This window comes from Myxine glutinosa, chromosome 1 (assembly GCF_964187855.1).
Source record: "Myxine glutinosa chromosome 1, kmMyxGlut1.1, whole genome shotgun sequence".
In the NCBI taxonomy this organism is placed as follows: Eukaryota; Metazoa; Chordata; class Myxini; order Myxiniformes; family Myxinidae; genus Myxine; species Myxine glutinosa.
The window spans coordinates 125593937-125608436 of NC_136261.1; the positions used below are offsets into that span (position 1 = coordinate 125593937).

General features: G+C 40.9%; 2 protein-coding genes across 4 annotated transcripts in view; both read left to right on the forward strand.

Moving 5' to 3' along the window:
* The window catches only part of LOC137428074 (protein mono-ADP-ribosyltransferase PARP12), a 1016466-nt gene extending 1009245 nt beyond the window's left edge, over positions 1 to 7221 (forward strand). Inside the window, exons 5-6 of the mRNA XM_078776829.1 lie at positions 497 to 648; positions 3934 to 7221. Coding sequence (XP_078632955.1) covers positions 497 to 648; positions 3934 to 4202 — 421 coding nt within the window. The 3' untranslated portion in view covers positions 4203 to 7221. The remainder of the gene's footprint in view (positions 1 to 496; positions 649 to 3933) is intronic.
* Positions 7222 to 13211: 5990 nt separating this feature from the next.
* The window catches only part of ALG8 (ALG8 alpha-1,3-glucosyltransferase), a 35799-nt gene continuing 34510 nt past the window's right edge, over positions 13212 to 14500 (forward strand). The window contains exon 1 of one of the 3 annotated variants that reach the window (XM_068117984.2): positions 13212 to 13311. In XM_068117984.2, coding sequence (XP_067974085.1) covers positions 13238 to 13311 — 74 coding nt within the window. In that variant the 5' untranslated portion in view covers positions 13212 to 13237. Of the gene's footprint in view, positions 13312 to 13529; positions 13548 to 14500 lie in introns of those variants that run through there. The other 2 variants (XM_068117991.2, XM_078776840.1) reach the window with 2 other exon arrangements.

A 14500-nucleotide genomic window follows, 5' to 3' on the forward strand; every position in this document is an offset into this window, starting at 1 on the left:
GATCAGTGGTTGTACTTCCAAGCCATTATTGGTTGTGGACATTAAGGTTGCCCACCGAGAGTGTTTTGTGCTTTTGCCTTTATTCCGAACTTATTTCTAGATGTTTCCCATGGAGCAATTGTGATTTGTCTGTGTAATTAAAGGCAGTTTATGTAAAATTAGTAGGTTTTTGTTGCCCTGTTTCACTGGTAGCCACAATAGTTCATATGATCGATTGGCAATATTTTTGAGGACTCCAAATGCTACTTCTGCTATCTATCACATTCCTGATACTCATGAGTCTGTCTTGTGAGACAAGACCCTTCCCTTGTAGGATGATGGCAGAATCAGGATATTTTTGGTCAGGTAGGCTTAATTTGGTATGATTGTGTCAGGATTGACTTGCCTATAAAACAATTTTCTTATTTTGGTTAGCAGTCTCCAGATATTTGTGAGAAAGGTTGACTGCAGCAGTGGAAAAATGTTTTACTGTTGGCGGCATGCTCTGTGGTTTCAGCAAACGTGAGCGAATGATTCGACGTAATGGTGGCAAGGAGGTCATGGAACTCCAACTTTTCCACGGCACAAACCCTGAACTCGTGCCAGCAATTTCCCAGCAGAACTTTGATTGGCGTATCTGTGGCCGTAATGGCACTCTTTATGGCAAAGGTAAGCCTGAATAATTCATGCCGATTCTTTTTCTACCCCGTTCCTTTTCTCCAACAAGTACAGGGTGTCCCAAAAGGAGGTAAATCCGATTATACTCCATCGCTATGTCCGCAAATCCGGAGCTTTCACAATACACCTTTCTTCCCCTGGGGAAAGAAAGTTTTAGGACCGATACCCTGGGATATCTTAACCTGGCTCATTTACCAGGGTTATCTCAGAGGTAGCATTGTACCTCTGAGATAACCATGGTGGTAAACTAACGGGGTTTATTTAATTGTGGAGTAAACATTCTAATAATGGTTTACAAAATGGTGTATGGTAAAAGGTCAAAAGTATTGTTTACTGGTGCATCATTTAATGCGGCATTATTGTGTATCCAGGTCGTGGGGCATTGACTGAGCATTTATCCATTGTGCGATTTCAGGATTTCAGATTTCAGAGGATTCGTGATTTCAGTTTAATTTCTTGACAAGCTTCATACAGTGCTCTAAATCTTGTTAATCTTCGAAGCTGCCAACAGCAATGTCTACTCTGGCTGGACCAGAAACCCCTTTGACGCAAAAGCTTAACGATCAGGAAAAAGAGCAAGCGCAGCTTCAGTACCGGGGAAGGCTCCGTTAGGTAGAGCATGAATAAGGAGACGGCTTGGTCTATGAGTTGTGGTTCCTTGCTGTAGTAAAGATGGATGCTTTAGGCCCAGGGAAGGCTCTGTTTAGTCTTAGAGACTCGCGAGTGGAGATGATGACCGGTGAGTAGCGATGATGACCGCACACAGATACATGAATCGTGATTTACACATACACATGCACGATTGTGATGTATACACATATTATAAGTGACGTTGTACTGTATATTATATACACACGTTATACGTGACTTTATACTGTATATTATATACACGTATTATACGTGACATATTATACTGATATATTGTATGCACACATATTATACGTGACATGTTGTGTACATACATCTTATACGTGACATATTACACATTTACACACACACACACACACACACACACACACACACACACACACACACACACACACACACACACACACACAATATTATACAGGGTGTCCGAAAAGTCTGGAATCATTGGGGAAATCTGGCGCTTCCCCATTACGTACTACCAGTTTGTAACTGGTTGAACAACATGTTTCCTAACCGATGGATAGGAATGAGAGGATCAATTGAATGGGCTCCGAGATCTCCTGACCTGAATCCTCTCAGTTTTTCTTTCTGGGGCGACCTCAAGGAAAAAGTTTATTCTGACAAAATCCAAACCCTGAAGCATCTGCAAGAGCAAATTACTGTACCTGTCAAGATGGTGATCCTCCTATGCTCCTTCGAATACAGATAAACATGGTACTTTGTCTGCAAAGGTGCCTGGAGGTCGATGGGAAGCATGTTGAGCATATTCTTTGAAAATAAAATTTTGCCATGATTCCAGAGTTTTCGGACACCCTGTACATATTATATACACGCACACACACAAATAGAGGTGGATACTTTGAGACCTGGTAGGGCTCCATTCCACCTTCTGGAACCCACATATGGACAACATAAACAAACAACCAACACACACACACAAACATGGTGACAGGCACCAAACAACACAGAACTTTACTTCAGACAAACACAACAGTTGACCTCGGTGCGGGGGAGAAGGTGATAAGATTTATTGGGTAGGTGATTAAGATCAAGTGATTCTTCACCAATTGAGAGATCGGAAGAAAAGCGATATATAACATGATATTTGAAAAAGTTATGGACGAGTTATGACTAAACTTGGTGGATGAGTTGGTTAGGTGACGAGAACAAGACAATTAGATTTTGGTTAAGGTCCATTTATGCAGATCTGGCCTGTCAGTGAGATCCAAAACGTAAACTGTTCAGCTTGGCTGGAGTAAGTGCTCTACTGAGTGCCATTCCAGTTTTATAACTGTGATTTAATGAGGTCATCATAAAACTCGAATGACTGCACTGTGGTCACAACCCGTGACACAAAATACATATATTTTCGCCTCCTCTGTCCACTCATAGCCTGGTGTTGGCTTAGCGGTTAGGGTGCAGGCTTGCGATCCTAGGATCCTGGGTTCGAATCTCGGTCGATTGCTGAATTAACACCAGGGTGGTTGACTCAGCCTGTCATCCTTCCGAGGTCAGCAAATTGAGTACCAGCTTGCTGGGATGAATGACCCCGGTTTAGAATAGGTACACCGTATCCCTGCGCATCCTAAGAGGCGACTAAGGGTTGGCGTCAGGAAGGGCATCCGGCCATAAAAACATTGCCTCAAACAGAGAACCATGATTGTCATGGGGCCCGCAAGGCTAACCCCTGCTCTAGCGGGGAAAATGGCCTTAAAACGATCATTCATTCATGCATTCATTCCTCTGTCCACTCAGCTCCTCTTGATTAAACCTTACTGGTAATTTTTATTTGACATATGATTTCATTTTTTGGGGTCCCTCATCATTAGTAACGCTCGACCCAAATAAAGTCAATGGAAATGTGATGCAATAAACCAGGGCATTGTATAATCGGCAGAGGCCTATAAGCCTGATGTCTTCGGCCCACCACAAAACCAAGATGGCGGCCATATTATTTTGTCTGGGTGCCATGTCGGGTGGATTCAAGCGACAAATGTGGACGTGGTCCGGCAGCTGTCCAAGGAATGGGTGCACATTTCAAATATTGACCCCCAACAAGAACCACAACAACAACCATGCAGAGCTCTTATAGACCTGCGAATATAGTCATAGAAAAAAAAAAATTTGGGTACAGGCTCTCAGGCTCGTGGAGCATCTGTGACACAAATCATGCACACATGTAAAGAGAAAAATGAGACCACACCAGACGTGACTTTCACACAAACATAGCAGCTAAGATTGGGGGAAGTGACGTCACTTCCCAGAGCACTTTGGGTACCAGTGACGTCATCTTTTAGACCACTTTTCTCTCCACACTCAGTTGGGCAATCAAGTAGGAATTTCCTCTTCACCATGGATGCTAACTATGGGGGTTTTTCCATGTTCTATCCTTTTTACTTGCTAAGCATCAAGCAAGGAAGCAGCATGTACCATTTTTCAATTCTTTGGTATGACTCGGCAGTTAGCTATGAAACACTACAAACAGGTGGGTACAATAAATGGTGATTGCATTGGCATTACATACATGGTAGTCTCCTGTTTTGGAAGAAATTGCTTGAGTGTACTGTGGGTGTTTTCAGATTATGTTGTTGCACATTAATTGTGGCCAATTGTTTGTGCCTCATCTAGGAAGCTACTTTGCTCAGAATTCCAACTACTCAAAGGCGTATTCTGGGCTTGACACAAAAGGAAAATCTCGCATCATGTTTGTTGCTCGAGTACTGGTTGGCACATTCGTGAGGGGTCAATCTGCCTACCTACGTCCACCAGTAAAACCTCCATCCTTGATTGATCTGCATGATAGCTGTGTGGACAATGAATCAAATCCAACCATTTTTGTTATTTTTGAAAAGGATCAAGTGTATCCCGAATATGTCATTGAATACACCAGCACTTAAAGCTAAGATCTTCTCGATGAAGAAGAAAGTTGTCTTCTTTCCGCCTTCAGTAAAATATGACTAAGAGAACCTTAACTCTATGCTACAAGAGGCTAGTTTCACAGCCTGAAAATATTCCCTTTGACAAAGATTCCCTCCAGATAGATCAACATTACTTGTTGGTTTAATGTCTGACAACATTCAGATGTGCAATAGTGTATTCCCCATTTGTTTCTCCAAATTTATCGATATCTTTGTTGAAAATGTTTATTTTACCCCTTTTTCTTTACATTCACCATAACAAAAAACATGTTTTTAGTTTAGGTGTAGCAAAGTTATTGTTTTTGTTTTTAGAATATTTTTTAGAAATCAAATAAATGAAAATGGTTTTAGGCATAAAAAATCACCTGATTGCTTTTTTAAGTTCAATACTACTGGCATGTGATTAGTAGCATTCGTGAAAACAAAATTAAAGATATTTCTCTTTTCTTTGTCTGCAATCCTTAGTTGTTTTTTTTTCTTCTCCTCTCCCCTGCCCTCCAACCTCCGGCTTCCTGATGCACTTAGATCTGCATTTCTGGAGCAATGCTAAAATTGGTCACTGCATTAAAAGATCGTGTTGCATATTTCACTCAAATAGGCTTTTGGATACATATTTAGATCAGCGTTTTCCCCCCTTGAATAGGCTTAACATACCTCTAGCAATATCCTGTTCATTTCATCTGTTGTTCGACCTGTCCACCAATGCAGGGTCCGCACTAATCTTCACCAGAAATACGAGTTGTTTCGACTTTGACTCCACTACTTTGGCTCTATTCCGAATTCCCCGTGGTCCTTTGGGGTGGGGAGGGGGATTTATTTTTCCTCTCCATGCCTTTTACTCTGTTTATTTTAACCTTGTTCTGTGAATTTAAATGATCTTGCCTATTTTAAACTCACAGAAAGCTTTTTGTAAATTGTAAGTTTTAATTTTACTGGCGCTATTCCCACCACCCTCCACCGTTGAGTCTATCGCTCTTTTTTTCCATTTAGCTTTTCTTTTTTCCCCCTTTTTATTATTTGTTTTCTCACATATTGTAACATCATTGGGTAGAGTGCTTCTTGATCTTCTTTCTTCATTTTATTCTTTGTAAAACGCTTTGAGATTTTGTTTGAATTCAAAAACATTATATAAGAAAGAAATTGAGTTATAAGGTTGATCACCTTGCCTCATTAGCACTGCCTGGTGTTTAATTGTTAAATCAGTCAGATCGTTTTTCCCATTTGTCAAACAGTCCCTCCTTCTTTCTGTCCACTTTGGCTGAACACCCCTTGATATATTTGTGCTTTCTGTCAGATGTATCTGCTTGATCTCTTTGTCTGTTAGTTATTGTGTTATCTTTGTAGAAAGGGTTCATTCCTTAGATGCATTTTTCTAGATCTGGTGAGAAACAAACAACCTTGCTGTTAGCTATGTTTATGATCTAAGAGACTCTGTGCCTTCGGTGTTGCGCAAGAGTAATTTCATTATTCTTTTGGGATAGTATCGAGTTGTTGTTTTGAGCTGTTTGCTTTGTTTGATTTTCAACTGGACTATAAACTGTCATCCTGGTGCATCACTCACAGGGTGTTGTATAATAGAACAAACTATCATTTCGCCGGTACATTAAGGAAGCTGTTTTGTCTGCTCATTTTTGCTTGTGCATGTTGGTTATTCTACAATACTTTTTGACAAGGCCACTCTGATTTAAAGCCAAACCAATTTCAAATTTCTTGCTTCTTGTCACCTTCCAAAGTTTATTGTAGTTGTCCTCGATGGTGCTAGACAGACTCACAAATTAATAAAAAGGGCTATAGACAGTATCCATCTTGACAATTAATAAAAAGTTGCTTTGATTTATTCCCAGATGGAAAAACAATTTCTGAACTGGAATGTCATTAAATTAGTAGAGTTCACCAAACAGAAAAATGAATTATAAACAAAAATAATTAAAAATTTCCACACGTGCACAGAGACAAGTATTTTCAGTGATGGAGACTTTCTCCAAAGGAGAATGTACTTGTATGTGCAGTCATTTACACCATTCTCAAAGCTCAATGCCACACACGCACACACACACACTATTCGATACGTTTCACTCACCAACAAATAGGATGTATTTGTGGCTTTCCAGGATTTAAGAAACTATGGACCATCAAAAAGAGGACTTTTCCCCTTTGTGGTTAATAAGATTTGAGCTGTCTCAAGACTTTGTGATTCAGTGAGTGGCTTTTACCATTCCTACTCCCATTAGGATGAGATCCAGCCAAACATTACAAAGCTGAAAATATAATGAAAGGAAAGCTGTTTTGCAAAATGGAAATAAAACTCCAAAATGACATCAAACAAGGAGTGTGTAGTATTTAAACACGCATCACAAAATGTAAACAAATAATAAATAAATAAAATAAAAAATAATAAAGGTTTACAAAGTGAGCCAAAAATAGAAAAATAATTAATGTTTAATAAAAATGTTATTTGCAGTTTCCGCATACTTCGACTCATTTCTGTTGATCATTTCCATCTATTTTACGCAATATCCTTTTTATGGAAATGATCAGAATGCCATTTTGCTTAACAAACTGATAGAAATCTGTTCATAAAAGTAGTGGGCTCAAACTCTTGGGATCGCCATAGATTAAAGAAGTTGTAAAATTTAATTTCCATTGGGAGTTGTTTATTCTGATTTAACACTGAAATATATTAATGTTGATTAATGCATAAATGAAGGGGTCAAGTACAAAGATGCATAGAAGGAGTGTCTTTGAGGGGTTGGGAGTTGGGGGTCAAGGTTTTAAAAAGGTTGCCATTTTTGTATATGTAATATGTATACAATCCCCTCAGAAATGCTTCTTCATGCACTTGGTATATTGCTCAGACAATTGCTTTGAAGGATTGGTTTGCTTGAATAAGATGGTTGATGTATTTCTATGTCGTTTTTTATTTCGTTACTAACTTTTCAATGGGTTGGAATGGAGTTGTAATTGCAGTAAAGAGGAAGAATAAAGGTTTGTTACTCGATGTGGTTTGGTTTTTGTTCACTAATACAACTGAAAATAAGTAATTATTGACCTATTTCAATTTGTAAATTTAACATCGAAATCCTACAAGCTTTTTAGTTTGCTTGTTTTCATGTCGCGCTTTGACCACATAGCTCATGATTATCAGGTCCCTGGTTCAAACATCGACACTTTATTTATCTTAATACCCAGTGGTTCATGTAACACGTTATGTGTGCCACACTGGCTATTGCCCCATGGATCCTGACCAACATGATGTCTGCCAAACAACATCCTTTCTGTTGTCCCCATAAGTAGATCTGGAGAAGAAGTTGGGGCTATGTTACACTAAAAAGCATTAGCTGCTTTGTCATCATGCAGGAAAAACTTGAGCTCTTTCAAGGATGAGTTTTGGCCTTTTAATGCGTTTTATACAGAAACGATGCAAGAGGCTTGGACACAGAAGGATGCCATTTGGCCCTTCATGCCTGTGCTTCATCCATAGCCAATCAATTCAATCTATCAGTTTGTTCATCGTCCATGATAACATTTCCCATTTACCCAATTTCGTGGGAGGAGGAGTGGGGAGAGCAAAGGGACATCACCAGGGTGTTTTATTTTTATTTTTAGGGATGGTGAGGGTTGTTGGGTGAGAAATGAACAAACATCGATAGCATATTTCATTTTTAACGAGACCTCATACACATCACAATCATTACATATCTGTGCAATAACCCTTTAATACCAAGGCTACTTCACTGTTCGGCCAATGTCCATGCATCCTCTCTATCCTCAATGCTCAGAAGAAAAAAAGGATTCAACAATAAAAGAACTCTAAATAGTGCAAGCTGCTGGCTTTTCTCTATGCCACATGGGACTTTGACCTCTACCACGAACAGATAAGCAAGTAACACAACCTCTTCCACATAAGCCGAAACTGAAAAAAAAGAGGTACATTTAATTATTTATATTTTGCACCCGCTTAGCTTGGTACTGATGTGGTTTATTAATGGGAGGAGCCTTTTGATTATGATTCATGACCCTCAAGTGTTACAGAAGGTCTACGGGGTCTATATGGTTCTAAATGGGATATATAGGGTTCTCATGGGATATTTAAAATAGAGGATGAGTAGGGTAGAGGATGATGTGGTGAGCTTGAACGTGGTTGGATGTCAATGAAAGATAGTCTGTTGGGAGCCGTTGGTGAGGTATGTGGATGGACAAAAGGACCACCGAGGCACTCGGAAACATGGTGGTGGGATGATGAAGTTGGAAAGAGGATTGACGAGAAGAGGAAGAAGTTCAAGGAGTGGCAGAAGGCGAAGGGTATGGGAGCAGAAAAAGCAGAGCATGAAAGTTATAAGGCAGCCAAAAAGGCTGCAAAGAAAGAGGTAGCAAAGGCGCAGGAGGCATGTAGGAAAATGTTCGGAGAACGCTTGGATTCGGAAGAGGGTCAGAGAGCAGTATTCAGGATTGCAAATCAGATAGCGAAAGAGAGGTGTGATGTGATGGGGGTGAGTTGCTTGAAGGATGAAGTGGGACAAATCGTTGTGGACCCAGATGGAATTAAAGGAAGATGGAAAAGATATATGGAAATGCTGTTGAATACAGAGAATGAATGGGATGGCAACATAGAGAGTAACCCAGTTTTAGGACCGGCAGAGAAGATAACTGAGAAGGAAGTTGAGGAAGCGATAAAAGCAATGAAGAGTGGAAAAGCGGGAGGGCCGACGGGAGTTGTGGGAGATATGTTGAAGGCAGCAGGAAGTTGGGGTGTGAAGAGAATGAAAGAGATCTGTAATCTGGTGGTGAAAGGAGGCCGCATTCCAGTGGATTGGGAACTGAGTATCCTCGTCCCTCTATACAAGGGGAAAGGTGACCCTCTGGAGTGTGGCTCGTACCGAGCGATAAAGTTATTGGAGCATGGAATGAAGGTATTGGAAAGGGTGTTGGAGAGGAGGACAAGGAAGAAGGTGAAGATCGACGAAATGCAGTTTGGATTTATGCCAAGAGGAGGAATGACAGACGCGCTCTTTATTGTGAGGCAGTTGCAGGAGAAGTACATGGAGAAGAGGAAGAAGTTGTTTCTTGGGTTTGTTGATCTGGAGAAAGCATTCGATAGGGTTCCACGCGAAGTATTGACATGGGCATTGAGGAAGTTAGAAGTGGAGGAATGGTTGATCAGAGTAGTGATGGCAATGTACAAAAGAGCGTGCACAGCTGTAAGGACGAAGGACGGAAACAGTGGTGCGTTTGAGGTGAAGGTGGGAGTGCATCAGGGGTCGGTACTAAATCCACTACTATTTGTAGCTGTGATGGAGGTACTCGCTCAGAACGTAAAGGAGGGTTTACTGTGGGAGTTGTTGTATGCAGATGATCTGGTGTTGATTGCGGAAAGTATGGATGGACTGAAGGAAAAGATGAACAAGTGGAAGGAATGCATGGAGACAAAAGGTCTGAAGGTGAATATAGGAAAGACGGAGGTGATGGCAAGTGGTAAAGCATGTGGTGAGGTGGAAAGAACTGGGAAGTGGCCATGTGCTGTGTGCAGGAAGGGTGTCGGAGTGAACTCCATTCAATGTACAATGAGTGGGTTCATCAAAAATATAGTGGTCTGAGAGGGTCATTAACCAGTGTGGCAGCTACATTCAAATGTAAGGTGTGCACAGAGGGAGCTGCAGATAGAGGAAATGTTGAGTTGGATCTTGGAGACGGCGTGAAGCTGGAAGGTGTGAAAACATTTTGCTACCTCGGAGACATGCTGAATGGAGAAGGTGGATCAGACTCGGCAACGGTTGCTAGAGTGAGATGTGCATGGAAGAAGTTTCGGGAACTTTATGGTGTGCTAATGAGGAGGGGAATGTCGTTGAAGCTGAAGGGAAAGGTGTATGCTGCATGTGTGAGAAGTGTTATGATTTATGGGAGCAAGACATGGGTCATGAATGTAGAGCAGCAACGAAGGGTGGAAATGCGAATTGTTCGGTGGATGTGCGGAGTATCGTTGAGAGAGAGGAAGACAAATGATGAATTGCGAAAGATGATGGGAATAGAGCCTGTGATTGATGCTGTGAAGAGGAACAGGTTGAGATGGTTTGGTCATGTGTTGAGGAAGGATGAAAGTGACTGGTTGGGAAGAGTGATGGAAATGAATGTAGAAGGAAGTAGAGGACGGGGAAGACCGAGAAAGACTTGGCTAAAGATGATGGAAGAAGAAATGCGGGCAAGGGGGTTAACAAGGAGAGATGCAGAAAATAGGGCAAAATGGAGAAGATTGTCATGGGGACCGCAAGGCTAACCCCCGCTCTAGTTGGGAAAATGGCCTTAAAATGCATGTTGTTATGGGATATACAGGGTCATGAATGGTATTAAGGAGACTTGAGGGTCTAAAGGTTATTGAGGGTCTGAAAGGTTATTGGTAATAATGAGTCCTTGGGGTATAAAGTGTCTTACGGATATAGTGTGTATGAAGGGTCTTGGAGATCTTCGGATTATAAAGGGTCTTCGGGGTGTAGAGGGTCTTGAGAGTTTTAGACAAGATTTAATAATGTAGAAATGGAAAAATGAATCTTGCCAAGAAACAGCTACAGTAGAACCAACGCTCTGTAACAGAGTATGGGAGTAATGAACTTCAATCTATCTGTTCTGTCATGTTCAAGATCATTGCGGAAGAGATCATGTACTTGTGTATCATGTACTTTGGGGTCTTGAGGGTCTTAAGGGACTGATGGGGTCTTAAAGAGTCTTGAGGTTCTAAAGAGTCTTAGGGGTTTATAGGGTCTATGTAAAGAGTCTAAAGTGCACAAAGAGGGTCTAATGAGTCCACAGGTCTAAGAGGGTCTAAAAGGAGAAAGGGCTCTCTAGGTCTACAATCTAGGTGTCTAAAAGGTATGTTTCAATATTCCGTAATTAATAGACATAGTCAAGGTCCAATAATAAGTAATTAATACATTTACTCCAGGTCATTATTAATATTGACCTTTGTAGGGCCGTTGGCCCCATGATGATCATTTTCATGGATGAATTTCTCCGGCACATTTATGCATTATTGTGCGAATTTTATAATCTACTCGGGGCAAACCAATATTTGGATTTAGTTTGCCAAAGAACAGTACAGACAAAGTTTATTAAACATAGGGGCAATACCCGTGGTGCTCACCTGGTAGAATAAACAGTATACTACACTGACTAAAGGTATTTTAAACCAATGTCAAGGCTTCCGAGAAGACAGCGCAGCATGTAGAATTATACTAACATAATCAAAAGACTTTAAACAAACAAGCAAATACCTATTTTTGGGGGGAAACTCCTACCCCCTCTTCCCCCGCCCCTCATCCTGTATACCTCCTCACATCCCAATTTTTCTAATGCCTTGAACAAACATTGGTACATCACGGGTGATGAAGGTTGTGGCCAAGTTTCATCAGAATTGCGTGTGTATATTCTGAGAAAAAAGCAAATACATATCAGTGATTTGTAAACTGTTGAAGCAGTTTAGAGAAACAGGGTGTGTGAAAGTTAAACATAGGGGTAATACCCCTGGCGCTCACCTGGTAGAATAAACAGTATACTGCACTGACTGAAGGTATTTTAAACCAATTCCAATGCTTGCTAGAACAGGGCAACATGCAGAATCATGCTGACATAATCATAACACCTTAAACAAACAAACAAAAAAATAACTATTTCGGGGGCAACCCCCCCCCCCCCTCCCTCCCAACCCGTGTACCTCCTCAGACCCCAATTTTTCCAATGCCTTGAACAAACTTGGGTACATCACGGATGATGAAGGTTGTGGTGAAGTTTCAAGAAAATTGTGTGTGTAGGTTCTGAGAAAAAAAGCAAATACATATTTTGGGGGGTAACCCCCCCCCCCCCCCCACCCCACGTACACCCCCAAATGGGCAGATTTTTTTTAATGCCGTGAACAAACCGGTACATCACGGGCGATGAAGGTTGTGGTTAAGTTTCATCGAAATTGTGTGTGTAGTTTCAGAGAAGAAAGCAAATATCTATTTTGGGGGGAGGGAGGGTGGTCAAACCTGGACCCACTTTGATCCCCCGTGAGCCCCAAAGGAGCTGAATTTTTTTAATACCGTGAACAAACTTTGGTACATCGTGGTGGTGAAGTGTCATCGAAATTGTGTGTGTAATTTCAGAGGAAAAAGCAAATTCTTATTTTGGGGGGTCAAACCTGGATCCACTTTGACCCCGGTAAACCCCCTTAAACCCAGATTTTTTTTTAATGCCGTGAACAAACTTTAGTCACAACACAAGAAATATAATTTGTGCCAAGTTTGGTCGCAATCCCATCAGCGGTTTCGGAGAAGACGTTTCAAGTGTTTACAGACGGACGGTCGGACGACACCCCATCGCATAAGCTCACATGAACTTCGATCCAGGTGAGATAAAAAGCACCAAAAGCGTGAAATATGATGTATTTTTAACGAGAGAAAGGCAAAATTATTTGGGGGTAATTTAAAAATTCCCCCCAAACGTCGGATCTCTACTAATCCCTTGTTTACCAACCGATTGCTCTGAAACCCGACACAGTCCTGAGCCCTTTCACTCGATGCTTCGCTCGATCTTAGATTTTTCGATTTTGTGTCAGGTGATCAGTCTCATCAGGGTGTCTCCCCCCAAATGAACAGAGGTCTGAACTACAACATCAATAGATGACCCTCAGCCCACTCGGGGTTATTTATTTATTAACATGACGAAGCACCTCCCTTCACCGTTTGTTCCGTTTAATGAGCCGCTTGTAAAGCGGTTTATACGGAACGGCTTGCTTGGAAAGCGATAGTAAGCTGCTTGCTATCGGAGCACACCCCATCGATACTCAATGGAAACATCTTCCAAAAGTAAAACACAAATTAAACGACATAATTTCAGAGATGTCAATGATATTTATTGTTGGTAGCATTTAAGTTTATACTTGTTTTTATTTAAATAACAAAATTTTAGTTTAAAATTTAAATGGCCGATATTCAAACCGGAAGTTGTCGTGTTCAAATTGTCTCTTCCGCTTCCGGTTTTGAAGCATGGCGCTATCCCGAGCGGAGCTGCTTGTGGCTATCCTTATCACCCTCTTCAAATTCCTCCTCATTCCAGCATAGTAAGTAAATGATTGAATGCACAATGTAAATACGTCTTACGGTTACTTTATGTGAAAAAACAACGGTTAATGAAACGTCTTCAGACTCGAGAATGAGAGTCAGGCACAGGAAGAGGTCGTTAGACCAAACACCCACCCATGCCACGTATCGTATCTCCATGACATTTGCTTTGTCTATTTTCTTCGTCCACTCTTGAAATGTAACACACCAGCCTAGTGTTCCCTGAACGGCGAAGGTAAGGTGGCTGATTTGAGGTATTAAGGTGTTGAGTTTGAGCCCCCTGTCGTGCCGTTACATAACACAGGTGGGTTTCCTTAGCCTGTCTTTCTTCTGAGGTCGTACCAGCTTACTGGAAACAGGGGGCACTGCATCAGCGGCACAGCCGTGCTCCCAGCAATGATGCCATCAGCAGCCACAAGCTGCATACGAAGTAATAATAAGAACGTACCACATTCGATTTACACAGAAAAATATTTTTCACGGTATTTAACAGATACTTGCTATTTCATGTTCAGATGAGATCCAAATAAGATCTCTGATATGATGATGCAAGTTCACTGACTATGATCTCTGATATGATGATGCAAGTTCACTGACTATGATCTCTGATATGATGATGCAAGTTCACTGACTATGATCTCTGATATGATGAAACAAGTTCTCTGATATGATGATGCAAGTTCACTGACTATGATCTCTGATATGATGAAACAAGTTCTCTGATATGATGATACAAGTTCCCTTACAATGATTTCTGATATGATCATACGAGTTCCCTGACTATGATCTCTGATTGATATGATCATACGAGTTCCCTTGCAATGATCTCTGGTAGATATGATCATACGAGTTCCCTGACAATGATCTCTGGTTGATATGATTATACGAGTTCCCTTGCAATGACCTCTGATTGATACAATGATACAAGGTCCCTGACATGATAATATGAGTTCCCTTACAAAAATCTCTGATTGATATGATGACACAAGTTCCCTTCCAATAATCTCTTATATAATGATGCAAGTTCCCTTCCAATAATCTCTTATATGATGATGCAAGTTCCCTTCCAATAATCTCTTATATGATGATGCAAGTTCCCTTCCAATAATCTCTTATATGATGATGCAAGTTCCCTTCCAATAATCTCTTATATGATGATGCAAGTTCCCTTTCAATAATCTCTTATAT